Below are 22,829 nucleotides of genomic sequence, written 5' to 3'. Positions count from 1 at the left end.
TCATCATATAATAGTCCCAAAGCAGAAAAAAAACTATCCACTGATCTGAAGCATGAATCACTAGGTTGCAAAGAAAAGGCCCACTCCTGAGGCTCTTTGCGCAAAAGTGACATTATGAACCCTACGCGCTGGGATTCATCCCCAGAGGACTTAGGTCTCAAACGAAAATACAATAAGCAAGCATTTTTAAATGAAAAAAATTCTCGGTGTTCACCAAAAAACAAATCCGGCAAACATACCTTAGGCTCCAAGAAATGTGCTCCAGGACAGTTACTCACGTGCTGACGGAGCTCGGCCACCTCCAGAGAGAGTCCCTGCAGGCGATGAGTCAAATCCTGAACCGACACCATGATGGAACAGAAAAATCTTTCCTTAGAGAATTTGCTGGCTGGACTTACTGTTATGTTCTGCTACCAAAGCTAAGGAAAGAGAGGAGATCTGTCCCTACTATAAGACTCAGCTGAATCCCTACGATGTAACAGGGAACCTGATCCTGCGATCAGACCTGCTAAAGTCCTAATCTAGTCTGTACGAAGACCTATAGATGTGGGGAGGGAATCCCTACAAGTACTAAGGACTGGGAGGAATATGGGACACCTCCTAACAGAAATAGTAGCAGACAGACGAACAAACAAAATAGATAGAACATAGAGGTCCGTAGACCAAGCAAACTAACAGAGCTAGATACAGAGCACAGGCTAGCTAGAAAGTAGATATACAATGAAGTCCAGCAAAGCCAGAAGGGCGGAGCAGGACTAAATAGGCCAACAAGGTCATGTGACCAGCAAAGGAAAAAAAACCTAACAGCAAGGTTCTAACAGTCGAGACTCACAGCTGCTAAGACTTGACTTGTGGAAGACAGACCGGAGGTGGTGGTGCCCAGGTGACTGGAAGTATTATCTGCTATCCAATTAATAACCTGTTCACACTGATCAGTTCGCAATAGTGGTGTTGTGTGCTTCTCTATTAATTCGGTCAAGAACTGGAAGCGAGAAGATGTGGCTGTTGGTTGTGGCACATTTTCACCTTGGCCACAGCCCCGTCCTCTGCACGCACCATCACCAGAACATCCAGTTCCACGTCCCTTGACACGCGATTTGCCCATTGTAAATGAAGTAAAATAGCTTACACTCGCACTATCAATAGCAAAAGGGAAATAAAAAGGAGATTAGAACCGTGGAAGAGGAAAATCACAGTTCTATTTCTCTGGCCTACACCAGGATCTTTTAAACAGATATATTTGTGTCTTAACAGTCAGCAAGACACTCAAACTGTTTTTTTTTTATGGAAAAAAGGCAAAAAGGTGGATTAAACCCAGATTTGAACCGTGGAAGAGGAAAACTACAGTTCTAGTTCTCTGGCCTACCCCAGAATCTTTTAAACAGATATATTTGTGTCTGAACAGTCAGCGAGTCACTCAAACTGTTTTTTTTTTGTGTAAAAAATGGCAAAAAGGTGGATAACACCCAGATTTGAACCGTGGAAGAGGAAAACCACCGTTCTAGTTCTCTGGCCTATACCAGACTTTTTTAAATAGATATATTTGTGTCTGAACAGTCAGAAAGACACTCAAACTGTTTTTTTTTATGGAAAAAAGGTAAAAAAGTGGATAATACAGAGATTTGAACTGTGGAACTGCAAAACCACAGTTCTAGTTATCTGGCCGAAACCAGACTCTTTTAAACAGATATATTTGTGTCTTAACACTCACAGACACACTCAATTTTTTTTTGGGGGGGAGGAATTCCAAAAGTTTAATAAGACGGGTATTTGTACAGTCTGACTGAGGAAATAAACTAAAAAAGAGGATTTAGATGAAAAAATAGGATTTTTTCTTGGCCCCTGAGACCTGGGGCTAAGACTAGCAATTTGAGCCGCAGCAGCAGCACACAGGACTGTAATGCAGTGTTTGTTGGTATAACCACTGCGTCTCCTATACAACCTGCCTGACTGCCTGATATCTAGTACTGTTTGTTTGATTTTGCTGGCTTTAGAGACCTTATACTACATATTTCACAGTATAAATCTCTCACTAGCTCAGCAGCACTCTCCCTACACTATCTGATCCAGAGCGACTGTGTCCAAAATGACGGCGCCCAGTATTAAATACTAGAGGTGACGCTGTGCGGCCAGCCAATCACTGTAATGCCCACAACCAACATGGCTGCGGCATTACAGTGACTGGCTGGCAATCCCTGCATGTTCATTGGCTCTGTAAAGAGCGCCAAACATGCAGGGCGGAGATCTGAGCTCCCGCCCGAGTAACCCGAAAATGCTCGGTGCTCTCCTAACATTCCGAGTAGTGAGATGCTCGGGCGAGTGCAGAGCATTGTTGAGCATGCTCACTCAACACTAGTAGTAATTAATAATAACAGCAATAGTAATAATAATAATTATTCTTATCCATGTAATAATAGTTTGATCATACATTTATTTTAATTTTGTTTTAATATATTTATAAATATGCTCTTTTATAATTATTTTATTACTATCTATATATCACATTTGTAAGTGTATTATTATTATTAATAATAATAAAACACTTATAAATATATATAGATAGTATTAAAATAATCATAAAATAGAATATTCATTAATATATTAATATTTTAAAATAAATGTAAAATAAATGTTTGATTGAACTATTATAATATAGATGATAATATTTCAATCATACATTTATTTTACATTTATTTTAATATATTAATAAACATGTTATTTTATAATTAATTTATTACTATCTATATATCACATTTATATGTGTTTTTGATATTATTATTATTATTATTATTATTTTATTTTATATTACTCTCTACATTATATTAGTTCTAGTTTTCATCCCACCCCACCCCCCACCTGTAAATTTAGGATTGTACAACATTGATTTTTTTTTATGTATTGGAACGCTAAACTTTAACTGAAGGTATCGCAAGCTACAAAAGTAAGAGTTTAATTTATTATATTATTATTATCTGCATAGTTTGATCATACATTTATTTTAATTTAACAAATATGCTATTTTATAATTATTTTATTACTATTTATATAATAGGTACTGCAAGCTACAAAAGTATCAGTTTAATGCCCAATTTGTCTCAACTATATCACTAGCATGAAAAGTTATGAAAATGCTAAGACAAGTTATGTCCCGATATACTATTAAAGTTATTTTCAATTTATCTTAGTAAATTATGTTAGTGCACAAAATAAATTGTTAGATGACAAACCCAGCTCTAACACATTTATATGTCCTTAGAGCTCTTGAAAAACCTGTTGGGGCACTGCTGGGAGTTTATCATTTTTTGGGAGGACACATTTGTACCTCTGGAAAGAATTGATGTTTCCTTAGGCATGAAGAATTACAATGAGTCTACTGTATGTGATATACGCCACTGCTTACAGGCATAAAAAAGGGAAATTATAGGGAAGAAACCTTTTCCGACACTGGATTAAAAAATTCCTTTAAGTGGAAAAATTGCAAAAACATCTAAAATATTTCAATTATTTAATTTTGAAATAGCAACTTTAATATATGGAAGCATAAAACTGCCTTGTAAATTTTAATCTCATAGTTTATTAGTCATGTAAAAATACTCTAAGTAAGTTCAACTGAGATAAGAGAGAGGTTAAAGAGAAGATGCAACCATAATGCATGAACTAATCTGCCCTCTTGGTCCTAAATGTTGATCAACTGGATCTAAATTCAGAACAAAAACACTCGGTGCAGTTTTAGCATTTAGCATTGCCCAATTTTATTTTACATGCAGTACCATACCTGACCACAGGGTGTACCATAAATTAGCATGCTCTACAGCAGTGGTGGGCAAACTTTTTTGCACCAGGGACCGGCTTTAAGCAAGACCAGTTTTCAATGGCCCGGTGGGGTTGGGGGCGGGGCTTTGGTCATATGTGGGTGGGGTTATGGAGGGGTGGAGCTTAGTGCATACTTATCATATAATTATGACATTTATAATGAGAATGTGATTCAACTTACCATAGGTTCAGAATGAGTGGGAGCACCAGGCTTGTTTCCCTGGATCAGTGGGAGCACTGGGCTTGTTTTCCTGCAACAAGACGGTCCCATCTAGGTCCCATCTGATGACCACTACTGCTGCTACTGGACACAGCCACTGCTGCTATGAATTTTCACTGTTATTTGCTTTTTTCACTTTAACCAGAAAATCTGCTGCTGGGCCGCACGACACCAGAACACAGCTACAGGAGTCATAAGGGTGGGACACCTGACGTCATATCTAGCTGCCCATTAGCATCCAGAGCCCCTCCCCCTCCAACTCGCAGCTAGCAGGAGGGGAAGGAGCGCTGGACACACATGACCTGCTTGTCCCTGCTCCTGCCTGAGCACATTCTGCGAGTAGGGCCGCATGGCTAATTATCTATTCACTGCCAGTCCCTCCTCCTCTTTTCTTATAGGCTACTGATCACATGCTGGCTTTCTCCCTGCTGATCCTCAACAACTGTCAGCGGCGCCGCGGACCGGCTGAAAAACCCCAACGGCCCGGTCCTGGTCCGCGGACCGGCGGTTGGGGACCTCTGCTCTACAGCACATCATGTGGCCGCACTTGGTATTGCAACCATAAAATTTGTTGCAGTGTAAAATAATATATCTGAAAATTAAAAAAAAATTGTGTTTATTGAAAAATAGAGATAAAGCAGAATTGAATTTACTGAGTAAAGGAGGATGATCTGTCACAATGAATAATAACTATAGAATGGCCAATTACAAAAAATCAAAACTAATGGGTTTATATTTATACAGAAAAGGACAACAAGAAGCAGAGAAGACAAAAGCAGTATACTTGAATAAATGAATTAAATCAGAATTCTGGTTTCCATCCAGGCACATCCTTATACCTCTTTATGACCATAAATCCTGGCCTGACTGTGGTTAAATTCAAGTGGAATCGAATCTTACAAAAATGCACATTTGCCGAAATATGGATTTTTTGTAATGTGCCTTTGCGTGGATCTGACAAAAAGATGGTCGTTGGCCGCCATTTTTCTGAACCATAAAGGGCTATCAAAAAGTACCCGCCCAGGAGCATTTTCCGATCACCATCAATTTCTCTGAAATCCTCGGGCCTCTCACACTGAGCTATGACTTCCAGCACTAATGAAGTCCGGGATCAATCTGCGCATGCATTAAGATCTTGCGCAAAAACCTCCTCATCAGAACTTGTGAGAGGCCCAGAGATTTCAATGTGAATGGTGGCGATCAGAAGATGTGATGAGGATCAGATGGGTGATGGTGAAGAGCGGATGGGCTGGAGAGGAGAGGGGTAGGAGAGTATAAGTATTTTATCTTTTTACATCTAATGTTTATTATGTTCTAGGGTCTATAGAGCCCCAGCAGGATAATAGGGGACATTAAGTGTGTGCAGAATAACTTCTCTGCAAATTAAATTGCCCAGGAAAAAATATGTGGTCTGGCGAATTCGAATTTTGCCTGAACGGCTCATCTCTAGTAACAATAGCAGCAAGACCAAATCTAAAATTAGCTTTACCATCACACACACAAATGGTGGTAACACTTTCAGGCATGGTGCTGTGAAATGTGCATACTTGTAAACTTTTTGAGTGGGCTGTTCTTGAAAAGGTTGAGAAAGGAACACAATTTTTTCTCTTAGGGTGCTTTCACATTGCGTTTCGGCACCCGTTCGGTGGCCTCATCGGGGCTTACATCTGAACTTCCAACAAAACAGGATTCGGACATATGCGCTGATGGGGCTAGAGTATAATGGTGCCATCAGAGCAAATGTGCAATCTGCCGTGCATCATTTTAAGGCATATATGCCTACTAGAGGCGGACACTAGAGATGAGCTTTGTTCGACTCGAACTGTTCGCCAATCTCAAATTCGAGCTGTTTTGGGCGGTGTTCGAGCCGTTCGGCGAACACGAACGATTTGAGAAAAATTCAGCTGTTCGAGGTTATGTTCGATAACTGTTCGTGCACCAAAATCATAACTAGATTTTTTCTCAGTAATGATGAAAATTAATGTTAATACGCAGTTTGAGTGTACAGCGGGGTGGGGGGAGGGGCAGGGGATGGATCTCTGCAGGAATAATGAAGATCTCCATTTTTTTTTCTCTTTCCCGCATTTACAGTGGGGAGGTGCAATCTGTCAGCCTATCAGCAGAGCACACATGGAGCGAAGTGCTTTTTTTCACACAAGCAAGGGCATGTGTCATTGGCAGTGTATGTCACATGTCCTTGCCCTATAAGATCCAGCCATTTTCCCCGTCGCCACCATTTTCTCACTGCTGCAGCTGCGTGTTAGACGGCACCGCTGTTGCTGTGTGCGCTATACCTTGTTAATTTTAAGCCAATTTTCGCACAAATCTACAGATAGCTTGGGAGTAGGGAATAGTTGTGATTGCAGTCCTTTTAAGGACTACGTTACATCATTTCCTACGACTTTTATCAGGCTGGTCTGTGCTCTTAAATAGATAGGTTGGGAGTAAAGACTAATTGTAATTGCAGTCCTTTTCAGGGCTAGGTTACATCAGTTCCTATCACTTTTTGCCAGGCAGGTCTGTGCCAGTGCTGTGCAAGTTTTTTTCACAGCATTTGGCTGAATCTAGCAAAGCTAATCCTTTTTGGCCTATAATTTTTATCTGCATCTAGCTCTGAAAAAATATTTGGCCTTCTAGCAGTGTGTGGGACTCATTGAATTAGGCCATCTATACCAAGCTCCACCAGCTTTTAAATTAATAATAATTTTTAGCTGCATCTAGCCCTGAAAATATTTTTTCTTCCCAATAGTGGTAGCAATAGAAATATGGGGCGCGCGCCTGGCTTACAAAAATATACGCTTCATAACAAAAAACACCAGCCTAGCGCACTGCATTAATAAGATGGCATCATCGTCTCTCCCAGTGCTAGGCCTACTACCCAGGCTCGCATTCCTGTGCCTAAAACACAATGTATGGGTCCGCGCTAGCCACTATGCTGAGGGGTCTAAAGCTGCTGCTAACGCTTTATAACAATTCAATTGGCAGATTTTCACAGAGCTCATCCACAACGCCCACCCATCGGGCAACAGTTGCCCACCTTCCCTATGGGATCTAGTGGCGAATAGTTGATGCCATTAATCAGAGCGTCAGTTGCTCCGTTGACGTGGAAAGCATACGGTAAGGCATGGGAAGAGTGGACACGACTAGTAGCAGGCCGACGGGTTGACCAAAGTGAACAAGCCAGATCACAAGTCACCATAGAATTTCTCCACCAGCTAATTATGAGGGGCATATCAGGGGCGTCAGCGCAGCGGTGTCTGACCGAAGTAGCATTTCACTTCCAACTACTGAATTGGGGAGATGTGACAAAGGTTCATCATCAGACAATCCATAAAAGGGTAGAAAAGGGGTCAGCCAAGTCAGGAGTGTAGACGTCCCGTCCCGTGTCACTAAAACTGATTTCTCACATCATATCCCTAACACCATTAACATGACACTCACAATTTGAAGCAACACTACTGTCTACTGCATTTGTGATCGCCTTCTTCGGGGCGCTATGCATAAGCGAATTAGTCCCTCAATCCAAAATTACCACCAGTGGAGGCTTATTACACCAGGACGTAGTCATAGCCAATAATGCAATACGTCTACGCATACACAAATCGAAAACGGTTCCAGCGGGCAGGGGCACTTGGGTACTTCGACAACCCACAAACGGTACACTGAGTCGGGTAGCAATAGTAAAAACATATCTAACCATCAGATCACAAAGTAATTTTTTCCTATCACACATTGATGGAATGCCATTATCAAGATACCAGTTCCAAGCTATATTTAATAAATGCATAGCATCGGCAGGGAACCACCCCAAAGATTACGGGACACACTCATTGCGCATAGGCGCGGACACGGAAGCAGCAAGAGCAGGACTGTCAGAAACGGAAGTTCAGAGGATAGGGAGATGGCGATCCACGTGTTTGGCAAGATACATAAGACCGGACTTGTTATCCTAACGTGGTTTGTTTCTTTTACAGGTGACGCTAAGCCAACAGTGTGGGTGATAGGCCACTCGTATATGTATTGGGCAGAAAAAAGGGCGAAAGTCTGCCCAGGTGGGAGGAAATTAGAGTTTCATAACACATATTTCAACTAGAGAGGTATTAGAGGCCTGCTATGGCCACAGGTACTAACGGAGGTAATCAAGGTAGGGAGAGAGGCAAGATGTCCGGCCATCTTAGTTATACAGGCCGGGGGAAACAACCTAGGTCATCATAACGGCGCATAACTAATGGCAATAATGAAACTAGACACTGAGCGCTTCAGAGAATTTTTCACAAAACTAGCTATAGTATGGTCAGAGATTGTGCCGATAGCGGTATAGCAAGGTGCGCGAGACATCACGGCCATCGAACGGACAAGGCGGGTAATAAATATTCGGATGGCAAAATTTAGAAGAGACAGAGGCGGTGTAGTGGTACGACACCAACAACTGGAAGGAGATAAAGCAGGCCTCATACGGCCCGACGTTGTTCACTTAATGGATATTGTACTGGAGATATTCCTGTCAGGACTCCAGGACGGAGTGGAGCAAGCGTTAAGAGTGATGGGTGGGGGTCAGAGTCCTGCATACGAGTATGCAGGATCCTCCGTGGCCTGGAAATAGAAAGGACATGTTGGAGAGTTACACTTGTTGGCCAACTTGCCGGAGTAGAGACCCAGGGCATGTTGCAACAAGCTGATTTATTTTAGAAATAAAATGCCTTTCTAATGGAATGAGTATAAAGAGTTAATAAAGCTGTGACTGATCCTCACCCATCCAGTTGTAAGAGTTACATTATTATATTGTCAAGGAAGGGGGGGCGGTAGGGGGGCTGAGCGTCTGGGTTTGGTTGGGGGTCCCCACAGTCTGCCTAGGCTAGATGCATTTAAAAATTCTTATTAGATACACAGGCGGTGCAGCTTGCTTCGCAGCTGGGCTACTACACCCAAAGCATTGCCTAGGCTAGATGCAGTTAAAAATTCTACGCTGACTAGCAGACACTGAAGATTTGGAGCAGACCTCTGAGTAAACAGCTCTTCAGACTCAACCATCTGTGTTACCCCAAGCCATAGTGTATGTAGTTTCTTACAGTTAAAAAGGGGGGGGAGCGACCCAACCCACCTGGAATTGACGATGCCAACGTCACGTAAGACACAGCAAGGGGACTCCAAAAAGAGTCTCCATTTTTTCCCAAAATTGTGGCACAGACACCACTTAACCCTAGAACGCATACCTGGGGCCTCGCAGGCCCGCCCTGTAAATTGTTTTCTATTTTCTGCAAGATTACTTTAGTTAGAATTTTGAAACTCTAGGTATTCTTCATGTATATAGTTGTTTATCATTTGAGTTTGAGTTATTCCATGTTATTTGCACACGGGCCTAAAAGGCCCCAGGTATATGAAAGTGTAGATCCTTATGGTCATGCGTTCTAGGGTTAAGTGGCATCAATTGCCCCACAGTTGCTTAAAACGGTTGGTGAGGTGATTTTACCAAATCCTCAAGGTTTTAGTCTCCCCAGGATAACACAGGGGTAGAAAAGTCCTTGCGAATCCATGATTTGTTCATCTTTATGAACGTGAGTCTGTCTACATTCTCAGGGGACAGACGCGTGCGCTTATCTGTCAGCACACCACCAGCAGCGCTGAACACACGTTCAGAGAGAACACTGGCTGCAGGGCATGACAAGATCTCCAAGGCGTTTAGTGGCGAGCTCCGGCCATTTTTCCAGATTGGAATACCAAAATGAGCAAGGGTCCAGTGACACAGTCATGGCTTCGATGTTCACTTGGAGATACTCCTGCACCATCCTCTCTAGGCATTGACTATGTGTCAGACTTCTTGTCTCCTGTGGCCTTGCAAAGGATGGTCTAAAAAAGTGGTGAAACGATTCCACAAAATTGCTGTTAATAGCAGATACGGTGTTACTGTTACGGTTTGAGTGATGAAGACTCGACAGTCCCACGGTTGGCAAGTTAGAACTGTGAGATTCACTACGTGCACCACTGGTGTTTTGTGGAAAAGCACATGTAAGATTCTGCAACAGCGTCTGCAGATACTTCTGCATGCGTCAATCCCTTTTTATGGCAGGAATTATTTCGGCAAATTTACTTTTGTACCGGGGATTTAAGAGTGTGGCAACCCAGTAGTCGGGATTACTTCGAATTCTGACAATCTGAGTGTCATGTTGCAGGTAGTGCAGCAAGAAGGCACTCATGTGTCTTGCGCATCCAGGAGGACCAAGTCCTTGTTGTGTTGGTAGCGAGGTAAGAATCATGCTTCCTTCCTCTGCCCTCTCAACCTCGCACAACAGAAATGTGATCAAGGTCTCCCTCATCTGATGAGTTTTCCATGCCCATCGCCACTTCGTCCTCCACTTCTTCCTCGGCTCCTGCACCTTCCTCAACAGTTTGGCTGCTACCATGTGCCCTGGTTAATCCCTCTCCCCAACCTCCCATGCCTGCCGCCTTGGTGCTGCCAACCGTCTGGACCTTGGAGATGTTATTCCTTCCGCATACGACTCCTCCTCTACTTCCTCCACCTCCTCTTGTCCCACCACCTGACTCTGAATTCTGTTTAATGTGTGCTCCAGCATGTAAATCACCGGAATTGTCATGCTGATAATGGCATCGTCGTCAGCACTAAACATCTTCGTCGCCATTTCAAAACTGTGCAGAAGGGTGTGTGGCGCCCTTGAGTGTTCAGTCGCCACAGAGTTACTGCATCTCACCCAGAGGTGTGGTATCTCACCCTCAGGTAAGGAAGGCATATGGCTCGGGACCCTAACACCTGCATCCAACACATACCCGCAGTGGGGGTAGGGCGAGATTGCTCCTAAGGGAGAGCAAAGTCCCAGGTCCCTAGCTGGTGGGAGGGTCCTATGTAGTGGGTGTTTGGGGAGCAGCTTAGCGGAGCACATGACAGGGAGAGTATAAATAGGAAGCCATCTTAGAAAGAGCAAGCCAGTCAGAGGAGGAAAAGTGACAGGAGCAGAGGCTCGGCATGAGCTCTGCTCCAGAGGCGGGCCTAGCCTGGGAGGCCCAGGACTGAAGGAGAGAAGAGAGGAGTGGGAGTAGGAAGGCTCCAGGAACCGAAGGGACCCTAGGGCTACGGGCCGTGCAGAAGGCCACCCGTACTCCTGCTGCTACCAGGAGGTAGAGGGTTCAGGCCAGATAAGGGGAACCGGTCCCTAACTAGAAACCGGAGGCTGCAGCATTTCATGTACTGCAGGTAAAAGTCCACACCAGTCTCACTAAGAAGGTAGCCACATAGAACCCAGGGGACGGAACACAAGTCGCCGGCCAAGGCCCGAGGATACCGGATAGAAGTGTCACTGGGTGTGAGGTGCAGGGAGAAGGCCAGAGAAAGGACACACAGAAGGGGGTCCTGCTAAGAACTCCGGAGCTATCTGGGGGTGGACTGAGCCCCTCACTGAGTACGCACAGCACGACGGGTGAGATTGCTCTGGTACCTGTAATCTGGACTGCAACAACTGTGAGTAATCTTGGGACTGCATCACACGGACTATGTGTTCATTACTGACTCCCTGCACTACAACCACCATCATCCACCCACACTGCCCTGAAGCTACACTCTTCCTGTGGTGAGTAATAATACCATTGCTGCAAAACCACCAGCTTCAGAGGACTGTTCCGCAGCGGCGGCCCCTTTTGTCCCACTCCAGAGGTGGCGTAGTCGGACATTATAAAACCCATATATACAAATTACCCTTGGATTGACCGCCCTGGATCACGGACCGGGTCACCGCCACAGTGACTACAACCCACAGCGTCTACCGGCCCGGCTCAGGGTACCCCACGGCCCAGGGGGCGCGTCAACTTCAAAGGTCCCTGATCTGAGACCACTCCTGCAGCGTGATTTGCCCCACCTCTGGATCTCATTGGCCCAGGCTATACGTCAGAACGTATTGCACCAGGGCTTGTCGGTGCTGCCACAGTCGCTGCAACATGGTCAGAGTTGAATTCCACCGTGTCGGCACATCGCATTTCAGCCGGTGAACTGGCAGGCCCAACGACTTCTGTAGAGATGTAAGTCGTTGAGCTGCGGGATGCGAACGGCAGAAGTGAGCACACAGCGACCTTGCCCTCTGCAGAAGACCATCTAGTCCGGGATAGTGGGCTAACAATTTATGGACAACCAGGTTCAACACGTGAGCCATACAAGGCACGTGTGTGACATTGCCCCGGCGAAGGGCCGCACCCAGGTTTGCAGCATTGTCGCACACGGCCTTCCCTGGTTGCAGCTCCAGTGGAGACAACCATTCATGAAACTGGGTCTCCAGAGCTGACCACAACTCCTCAGCTGTGTGACTCACATTTCCCAGACATTTCAAAGTAAACACTGATGCGTTGAGCCCTGCTGCCAGCATAGTAAGGAGGTGTGCAGGATTCCTTCTGCGCAGTTAGAAAGCAGGTGGCATTACCAGACAGGCTTTGGGTGCAGGTGGAGGACCGAGAGGAGGTTGAGGAGGCAGAAGCAGTGGAGGAACTTCGAGATAAAGAGGATTGACGCACAACTCGTGGGGACGGTAAGACTTGGACAGCAGCCCCTTGTCCTGCTGTCACCATAGTTACCCAGTGCCCAGTCAGCGACATGTAACGCCCCTGTCCATGCTTACTCGTCCAAGTGTCTGTGGTGAAATGCACCCTGTCACACACAGAGTTTCTCAAAGAAGCGGTGATGTTGTGTGCGACATGCTGGTGGAGCGCAGGCACACCTTTCTTTGAGAAGTAGTGCCGACTGGGCATCTTGTACTGGGGCACTGCAACGGACATAAGGTCTCGAAAATCCACTGTGTCCTCCAGGTGGAAAGGCAGCATTTCTGTAGCCAAGAGCTTGCAGATGGTGAAATTCAACCTCTTAGCTTTCTCATGGCTAGGAGGAAATGGTATTTTACTTTTCCATATCTGAGGGACCGAGGGCTGGCTGTTGTGCTTAGACGGGGTTGAGTAGGGTGTCCCCGGCAAACTGCCGGTCTGTGAGGAAGATGCAGGCGGACATGTTAGGTTGTCTTGATCCAAAGGTGGTGCTCTCGATGTCAGAGAGCGCTCAACACCAGCAGGTGTTTCCACTTCCCAATAAACTGACGACCTGCCAATCACACTGGCTGTTGCAGTTAAAGAGGTGGCAGGTCTGCGTCCAAAAACATGTGTGACTGCTGTCCCCCCAGTCACAGAGGATGAGGAGGCCGCGGATGCACAAGATGGGGCAGACGGTGGTTGGCCCAGCCTGCTAGGCTGCATTGTAGCACAGTGAGCTTCCCACTGCAACTTATGCTTCATATCCATGTGACGGTACATGCATGAAGTACTCAAACTATGGAATTTTTGGCCTCTACTTAGCTTTTGGTGACAAATATTACAGATAACACGAGTTGGGTCATCCTTATCATTCTGAATAAATGCCCAGGCTATGCAAGGCTTAGAGCCCATGCGACCAGAAGAGCCACTACGACTTGTGGTCAGAGGCAGAGTTGTGGTTGAAGATGCAGTTGTTGACGTGCTTCCAGTACTCCGTCTCTGTCCAGTAAGGCGCAACCTAACCTCGTCGTCAATAGCATCTGTGACGCCCCGCTGTGCTTGGTATCACAGATCCTAGAAGAGTGCATTGATGGAATCCTCCACAAGAGGCCCCCATAAACATTCACACATCTCCACCTTCCACCTCAGACCAGCAGAGGGAGCCCATTAGGGATATAAATAGGGAAGGTGGAGCTAGGCAGTTCAGTTCCTCTGAAGAGTTCCTGCAGTAGAGAAGCCTAAGAGAGGTCAGTCTGCAGTGGAGCTCAGTCTAGTCTAGAGAACTCAGTTAATATTTCAGCAGTGGAGCACGAGGCTCCTGCTAGCTAGATTCAGTAAGGCATAACCGGAATCCCTGGAGAACTACAAATCCCAGGATCACTAAGGTGCTGATACGTAACAGAGCCAGGAGATGCTTAGGCCCCGCATAGTGGGAGCGTGAACTCCAAGAGAAGGCCCTACCACAAGGTCAGCCAGCGCAGGACAGAGACAAAGTTAGGCCTAGCTCCAGGCAGGTCAGAAACTTACTACGCAGAGGCAAGAAACAGGAGGCCCTACACCCGCTCATTGGGGAGGATCCTGATATTCACCCTTCACCCTACAGTGCTCCGGGATGTGCCTGAATTTCCTCCAGTAAAAGGTACTGAAGTGACTACCGTGTCCGTTCCCGTTCTTGCTCTGACCCAGCTGGGTCTCGCCTGTCCTGCATTCCCCCTGCATACGCTGCCCTGAGACCTAGCTCCACCTGTGGGGAGCTATACCATCGAGCTGCCTTATCACGGGTCTCAGTGGACTGCTGCAGCGCTGGTGCTTCCCACCAGATACCACAGGTGGCGTCTCGAACTCTTAGAAAATTAACAATTATCCACTCTTTTAAAGAGTGACCCCAGGGTACGGGCCAGGGAGCTGACCACCGCGACATCTCCAAGGCCAGGCAAAGGCCCGGGTACCGAGTCATCCCCATCCCCTGGGCTAGTCACATCCTCCTCCACCTCCTCCGTTGACCTCATCGACTGGCTGACTGTGGGTTGACAGTAAGTGGGATCTCCAACCTCGTCATCATCACCCTGTGTGTTATCACACCCGTCGTCCTCAAAGCCAACCTCTTCCTGCCCTGACCGAAAAGTCAAGTTGTCGCTCCAATCAGGTATTTGAGTCTCATCATCGTCTTCATCATTGTCTCCACCAACAGGAGTGACAGTTTGGGAACGAGGGTCTACATTATGCTCAGAACCTTCTTCATCTGGTCCTGGATCCGACTTATAAAGATTCTGGGCATCAGTGCAGATCATTTCCTCGTCTGGATTAACAGAAGCTCTGGAGCAGACCTCCGTTTCCCAGGCTATAGTATGAATAAACAGCTCTGCAGACTCAACCATCTGTGTTACCCCATACTCAGACGGGCAGCTGGAGACTTGGGAGCTGTGAGGAAGCAAGTGCGATTGGGGTGACACCTCTGAGGACTGGAGTATTTGTGATGTTGAAATTGAGGTGGAGGAGAGCCCACTTGAAGGAGCACTTGATATCCGCTGAAGCACCTGCTGTTTTTGTGCCTCATCTGAAATTTGTAGCGATGGGCGTGTTCGTAAGAAAGGGATCGTATCACATTGTCCACGAAAAGAAGTCGACATCTTAGTTTGGCAGGAAGATGGTCTTTCTTCTGCAGATGTTATCCCCCCCCCCCACCATGGGGGGGCTCGACCCACCAGCGGACAGGCACCAGTATTGGGAGAGGGGGGCTGGCCGTCAGGGTCCACTGCTGCTCTGGCACAAACCCGGCGACACGGAGGTGGCACGGGCAGGAACGAACTGGCTGTGTCGGCTTCTCACTTTTTGGATTTTAGAAGAGCATGACATGCCTATATCTGTGTCTCCCCCTCCTTTTACTCCTCCACCTCTTTTCTTTTCGCATGACTATATGTACTTGTCACTTTTCCATGTGTTAGTTAAGTCTTCAGAGCAGTTTGTCAGCTTTTGGACACCTTTGAAGGTGTTTTCTATGTGTTTCTATGTGTTATTGTTTGCCTGCCATTGGTTTTAATGGTGTTCGAAGGTGTTCGACGAACAGTTCGGCGAACACATGGGTGTTCGACGAACCGAACCGAACTCGAACACTACGGGGGTGGCTCAACACTAGCGGACACTCAGATATAGTAGACTTAAGCCCCGACGGGGCCACCAAATAGGTGCCGGAATGCAATGAGAAAACACCCTTACTGCTGACCACACTTCTTTTTAAGGTTACACCCTCTATGCTGTCATGGGTGTGTCAGGTTTGACAGACAGTCATTCTGGATCCGGCTGTAGAAAGTCACTGCGCTTGGCCTTGCAGACACCTTCTTGATCCTTTCATCATCCCTCCCTCTCTAGGACCTAGCAGTGATCTTCACCTTCTGCTGCTAATTAACACACCTTTGCTAGATCTTTAAATACACTCAGTTTCTCCAGAGAGTTGCTGGTGATAGAGTAAAATCTTCTGTTTAGGTCTGGAGTTCTGGCAGTCAGCTGTATTCTCCTTGGAGTTCCTTTGTGGATTGTAGTCGTGATTTCTCTGGTGTATTCTCAAAGCTAAGTGTATCCCCTTGTCTGTTTCCCTGGTTTGTCTTTAGTTGCAGTGGGGCTGACAAGTGCTCACTACCTAGGGTCTAGCTCTAGGGTCAGCCAGGGCTAATATATCCTGCTTGGCGATAGGTGCGGAAACTATTTAGGGACGATAGGGAAGTCAGGGTGTTGTTAGATCTGCTTAGGGGTCTCCACTCCCCCTTTCCCTAGTTACAGGGCTTCCCCCCTTTTCCCATCGTCGTACACTGGGTTCTTCCCATACCCAGCATGACATATGCCATATGTCTTTGCTAAAATAGATGCCATGCACTCCATCTAATGACTAAGCACATGGCATCAGGCACAAAACACATTCTAGAAATGCTTGTTTCTGGGTAGTTTATGAGAGAGGAAGTTAGGTGTTGCATTTGAGATTTGCCAATGACTCTGGAGGTCCTGGCGGTCTTCCATTTTTCTGTGACTCTACCAGATGTTTGAGGAGAGTTGACAACTTTGCTCTAAGGGCAGCAGCAGTAGGTATTGAGTGACTATTGTTTAATGATATAATGTTACTAGAAGGACCAACCATACTTAGAACTGACCATGGCGTTCTTGCATTCGATAGTTATCTTCATTTGCCCAGTGGTGCTTGTGGTGGCATGGCCATCGTAGTTTGAGCACATGTTTTCAGTGACACATCCTGCCATGGCCAAGATTGGTTCTGAAGGGTCTAAAAAGAAAAAAACAAAGAAATGTAGTATTTACATTTCATGCTTACATTTTTTTAAAGAGAACCTAGCAGCAGGATTTTACTAAGTACAGACATGGCCATATTGGCTCTGTCATACTGATTAAAATGATAACTGTGATGAAGAAATCTGTTTTGTGGATTTTGTATCATCATTGTTTGAAATTTACTTACAATGATATATTCATGCATCTAGGTGGGACTGTGGGTAGGGTCTTATCTTGGTGCTCTTACACTTTGTCTGACTCCTGTTTTTGCATGACAGGTCCCTGATCCGTCAGTGACCTGCCTCTTATCTTAAATATTGTGCAAATGCCTACATTAGGTGTCCAATAAAATGACACCGTAGGTGGCGCATGCGCAGTTGCATCCACATTGGTCACCAATAAGATGTCGGCATGGATGCGGCCACACATGCGCCGACGGTAATTCCATTTTATTGGAGACCTAATGCAAATTTTTTTAATATATCAGAAGAACTCAGTTCCACTCAAATATATTCCCTAATCTGTAGAAGACAGCTATTGAAGATTTATGGGTACCTTAATACCTATCAGATAAAGATGGTGCATGCCTCATTAAATAATGCAGAGTGATGGACTCTGCTGAATTTTAGTTGTAATACCACATTTGACCACTGGATTTGCTGTTCATAGAACGTGCAGGTATCACTTATCTTAGTACTTACCAGTGACAGTGCTGATTGAGTATGAAGTGCAGCGGTTTTCATTTCCAGTGCACTGAATTCGGGTATCTGGTTGACATGTGGAAGATGTTATTGTAAAACAAGAAGGGCAGGCAAGACCATTTTTATCTGTTTGTTCAGATAATGCTGAAAAGAAAGTGAAAATATAAAGATGAGTCAACTGGTTTATGTAAGTATTAACTATAAAATTACAAAATGACAATTATATTGTACCGTGAAAAGTTAATAAAAATATTGAAATAATAATTTGGGGAAAAATGTAAAATACCTGTTGGTGCAGTCGGGGTACATTCATCAGTTTGGCAGCAGACAGTGTTCAGAGTTATGGAAATAAACTGATTACTCAGACTCTTTGGATTATTGCAGTCGGAAGACTGTCCACATCCTCTTACATGGGAGTAAGTTGTTAGTCCCAACACTGTCACTAAAGAAAAAAAAACATTTTTTTTTTTATATTAATACAATGATTTTGTAATTAGAACTTCCAAAGTGCTATAGGAAGTTCAATACATATGAAAAAAAGTACAGAAAGATAAAAAAAGAAAGAGGAAAGTGATAGAAGAGAGTGAGAGGAGAAAAGGAAAGGGAAGGGAAATGCGGAGGGAAAGAGTAGGAAGAAAATGATAGGGAAGGGATGGAAAGGAAAGGAAAATAAAGGGAAAAGAAGGGAATGAAAAAGAATTATGGAATACAAGGAATTGAATAAAACTAAGGGAAAAGGAAAAGGCAGGGAAGAAAATGGTAGGAATGAGTGAGAGGAGAAGAAGGAAAAATAGAGTAAAAGAAGGGATTTTAAAAAGGAAAGGGAAGGGAAATGGGGAGGGAAAGGGTTGGAAGAAAATGACAGGGAAGGGATGGAAAAGAAAGGAAAATAAAGGGAAAAGAAGGAAATGAAAAAGGAATGTGGATTGAAAGGAATTGAAGAAAATTAAGGAAAAAGGAAAGGGCAAGGAAGTAAAGGGTAGGATAGAGTGAGAGGAGAAGAAGGAAAAAGAGAGTAAAATATGGGATATTAAAAAAGAAAGGGAAGGGAAATGGGGAGGGAAAGGGTTGGAAGAAAATGACAGGGAAGGGATGGAAAGGAAAATAAAGGGAGAAGAAGGGAATGAAAAAAAAATATGGAATGAAAGGAATTGAAGAAAATTAAGGAAAAAGGAAAGGGCAGGGAAGAAAATGGTCGGATACAGAGGAAAAGTAGAGGAAGTGATCTGGTAGGAAAGGAAATAAAAGATCAGAAGGAAAGGGATGGGAAGACTGATAAGGATGGAATGAGAAGTTGAGAAAGTGAAGTATAGGAAATGAATGAAGGAAAGAAAAGGAAAATGAGAAGGCTATGAAGATAATAGGGAAGGTATAGAAAGGGAAGGAAATTAATTGAAGTCAGAAGAAAAGGAAAGGAAACAAAAGGGGTATTGAGAAAGGAATTTAAAAGGAAGAAGGGATAAGATAACATTAGTGAAAAAAAAGAAAAAAAAAATGGCAGAAAAGGAGAGGTAGACAAGGAAAAGAAACACATAAAGGTAAAAAAGGAGAAGTGGGGCAGTAAGAAAAATACTTACATTAAATTGATTAGAATGCAAAAAAACAAGAGAGAACATAGAGCAAACACATAGGAAAGAGAAGGGGAAGTAGAGAGACGGATGACACATGGGAGAGGATAAAAAGAAAGGGGAGAGCAAAAGAGATGGGAAGAAGTAAAGAGACAGAGGAGGATTGAAAGGAAATATAAAGAGATTCCAAGGAGTGCAGGAGGGGAGAGAAACAAATAAACGACAGAGCAAGAAGATGAGGAGAAAGTAAAATGTGAGAGAAAGAAGAGAAGAAAACAAGTTAAAAGATGTGACAGGGATGAAAGAAAGAAGAGGGAAAGTTAAAAGGAGGCAAGAGGGGGAGAATGAAAGAAGAAAGAGAAACAAGATTGCAAGGAAGAGAAAGGGAGAAAAAGAGAAAGAGAAAGAGAAAAGAATAAAGAGAGAAAAGGAGAGGTGAGAAGACTGTGAGAAGAAAATAAGATCACATGGATTTGAGAGAGAAATAGGGAAGAAAATGAGAAATATCTCATAGATTTTTTCCACTAGGAGTAGTAGTCAGCTGTGTGACCAATCTTGTAGGAATAGAATAGAAGATACATAACTCTTACTTTTGGTTTCAGTGTAGATGGAGGTGCAGACGTCTTCATTGGCCGCACATGTGACTGCAGCCCCAGTGCACGGAGTTTGATCTGCGCCGGTACAACTTATACACTTGAGAGAATAACCTGCAAAACATGTAGAAGAACAGTAACATGACATGACTTGGCTACTCCAAAAATTAATCTGGGAAGCAAAAATCTCCAACTCTGAATATTCAGAAGCTGATAACCCTGAACTTATAATGCCCTGCTCACATAGACCACCAAAATCCTGTTTAGCAGTAATCTAATGTGCCAGCGCTGACAATCTAGCTTTAGGACCTTATGTAAATGAGCCTGGAAGGTCCTTGGGCGTGTGTCCATGCACCATCCATAAGCTTTTACTACAGCCGTATGATGGATATTTATGGGATGTTCTGCTTTAAATTCCGATTGCAGACAAAACGTGAGCTGGATGGAAATTATTTACTAAAGATATATCTTTTACCCATGTTTCATTGTCACACTGGTATTCTCTCTCGGTGATCTGATAGTGCTTAGGTTTCCATCCATGCAAACAACTGTCACACTATGCAGTACTCTATGTGTTGCCAGACTATATATGAATTCATTATGTATTTTCTTGGATTTATGTGTCTATATTTATTTAAATACAAGGATTAACGTAATTAGACCTCAGGAGTAAGCAGGGCACAATATGTTCCACACACAGGCGTTGGCAATGGCTGGCAATCCTTATAATTAGGCGCCGAGCTCCCCTATCTCATACTGCATGGTCCTTTGTACAATTTTATAAAAATAGAAACGTGAAGGCTCCATGTGTGCTGCCTCCATGAAGAAAAGCAATCCAGAGCTATTCTTCCCTAGAAGCAAGGCCAATGAATTTAGAAGAATAGTGATGACCTATAAATGTTTATGGCTGCCATATTACAGTTAGAAGGTCTATGGTGACGACACAGCATTTATTCTTAATTAGACCAGACATATTTTTCAATAGGTCAGGAGACATAGACCATTGTTCATATGAGCCTCAACGTTACCTCTTGAATTGATGTTTAGCCTTGGGAGACAAGGATGCAAGGTAACTAAACAATTGATTCATGCTAAAATGTTGATTACCCATTGTATCAGTCCATGTAGCTTGTTGACCTGCAAACATTGATGGACACACTAAGCAGATTGATTAAATGATCGAACAATGAGAGTTGACCTCATCCAACCTTCCTCCTGACCTGTGGATGATGGCCTGAAGGACAGATGTGGGTATAAAAAGGATCTAAATCCTTCTGCAAAGAGACTCTACAGAACAGCAGCCAAGGTAGCATGGCTCCAACCGGAGGAATACATGATGCCAGCTTAAGGGTCCAGAGCCCCAGTTGGAGGAATACAGATCTGCTTCATTGACCATCACTTAACCCATGGAGATGTTTGGGGAAGCCAGGTTGGGACAATCAGGTCACCTGGCCCCATGGAGACATTTGGAGAAGCCTGGTTGAGATAATCAGTTCACCTGGCCTCATAGCTTAGTGAACTGTCAGCTTCCTAAGCTTGTCGTTACCTCTCTCTGTGGGTGACCACCAAAAGCAGGATATTACTGATAGGGGTAGATGGCCCTGGAAGTCTCAAAGTCACAGCTGCTCTAATCCTTGCAAGTCAGCAGAAGGGCGAGACTCTTTAATTTGCAACATCTTGTGTATTTGCTGGGAGTGTTCTATATGTTATTGTCTGTTGAGGGTTCAATAAAGTATTGCCACACTGTGTTACCCTTACCCTATGTTGTCTAAGTATTATGTGTAACATCCATGGCGGAGTGCAGGCATGGCTTACCACCTCCCACCATGCAAGACCGCCATCTTACCTATCAGTCCTGGCTGCACACTTTGCTCCAGTATCTGCTGTGTGCATGTCTCTTGTCTGATTGCTTAGGGCGGCGGCACGGTTTTTGTCTGATTCTTATAGTTACTGTGTGCGCACTCCTAATGCATCCCCAGCCTATTGTTGTGAGTCACTGGATACTTAAACCCCCTCTACCCAGTAGGAGGTGCCTGAGCAACACTTTCTTTCAGTGTGTTCTGTGCAACTTAGTTGCCAGGTCCGGTCCTGTATCTTGTCTGTTTCCGCCACCCTGGGGGGCTGAGTACCCAGGCCTGTTGCCTGTATCTGTGACTTCTAGTCTGTTCTGCCACCCTGGGGGCTGTATAGCCGGGCCCGTTACTTGTATCTGTGACTTCTAGTCTGTTTCCGCCACCCAGGGGGCTGAGTTCCCGAGCTCGATCCTGTATCTTGTTCCTGGCTCAGTTCCTGTCTGAACAGTGTCCTAGCCCATTACTTGTTTGTCTCTATGTTTGTATCTTCCCTTTTACTGCAGTGTCTGAACCTGCACCTAACTCCAATTCGTTGTCTGTGTACTTCTGTTTGTGAGTTTAGTGTTCACTCGCTACTTCATTGTAAGTACCTAGTGTGTATCTGCTCTGCTTGTCTACCGCACCTGTGGATTTTGCTTGGCTCTGCTTGTCTACTGCACCAGCGGTTTTGCTCTGCTCTGCTTGTCTACCGCACTTGCGGGTTTTGCTCTGCTCTGCTTGTCTACCGTACCTGCGGGTTTGCTCTGCTCTGCTTGTCTACCGCACTTGCGGGTTTTGCTCTGCTCTGCTTGTCTACCGTACCTGCGGGTTTTGCTCTGCTCTGCTTGTCTACTGCACCTTCGGGTTTTGCTTTGCTCTGCTTGTTTACCGCACCTGCGGGATTTGCTCTGCTCTGCTTGTCTACCGCACCTGCAGGTTTTGCTCTGCTCTGCTTGTTTACCGCACCTGCGGGTCTTGCTCTGCTCTGCTTGTCTATCGCCCCTGCGGGATTTCCTCTGCTCTGCTTGTCTACCGCACCTGCGGGTTTTGCTCTGCTCTGTTGTTTACCGCACCTGCGGGTTTTTCTCTGCTCTGCTTGTCTACCGCACCTGCGGGTTTTGCTCTGCTTGTCTTCCGCATCTGCGAGTTTTGCTCAACTCTGCTTGTTTACCGCACCTGCGGGTCTTGCTCTGCTCTGCTTGTCTACCGCACCTGCGGGTTTTGCTCTGCTCTGCTTGTCTTCCGCATCTGCGAGTTTTGCTCTGCTCTGCTTGCCTACCGCATCTGCGGGTTTTGCTCTGCTGTGCTTG

At 44.9% G+C, this 22,829-nt stretch overlaps 1 protein-coding gene across 3 annotated transcripts in view; it reads right to left on the bottom strand.

The window, feature by feature from the left end:
• Nucleotides 1-22,829, bottom strand: part of LOC141173049 (phospholipase A2 inhibitor gamma subunit B-like) — a 52,955-nt gene that overhangs the window by 12,078 nt on the left and 18,048 nt on the right. For all 3 annotated transcript variants that reach the window (XM_073657682.1, XM_073657680.1, XM_073657681.1), the window contains 4 exons: nucleotides 19,685-19,801; nucleotides 17,813-17,968; nucleotides 17,527-17,670; nucleotides 16,693-16,820 (listed from right to left, as the gene is read on the bottom strand). In XM_073657682.1, the coding sequence (XP_073513783.1) occupies nucleotides 16,693-16,820; nucleotides 17,527-17,670; nucleotides 17,813-17,968; nucleotides 19,685-19,801 (545 nt within the window). The remainder of the gene's footprint in view (nucleotides 1-16,692; nucleotides 16,821-17,526; nucleotides 17,671-17,812; nucleotides 17,969-19,684; nucleotides 19,802-22,829) is intronic.

The sequence above is a fragment of the Phyllobates terribilis genome, unplaced genomic scaffold (genome assembly GCF_046119375.1).
Source record: "Phyllobates terribilis strain yellow unplaced genomic scaffold, ASM4611937v1 Scaffold_12__6_contigs__length_324123572, whole genome shotgun sequence".
Lineage (NCBI taxonomy): Eukaryota > Metazoa > Chordata > Amphibia > Anura > Dendrobatidae > Phyllobates > Phyllobates terribilis.
The sequence above is the reverse complement of the archived record's forward strand: the minus strand, read 5'-3'. Positions and strand labels throughout refer to the sequence as shown.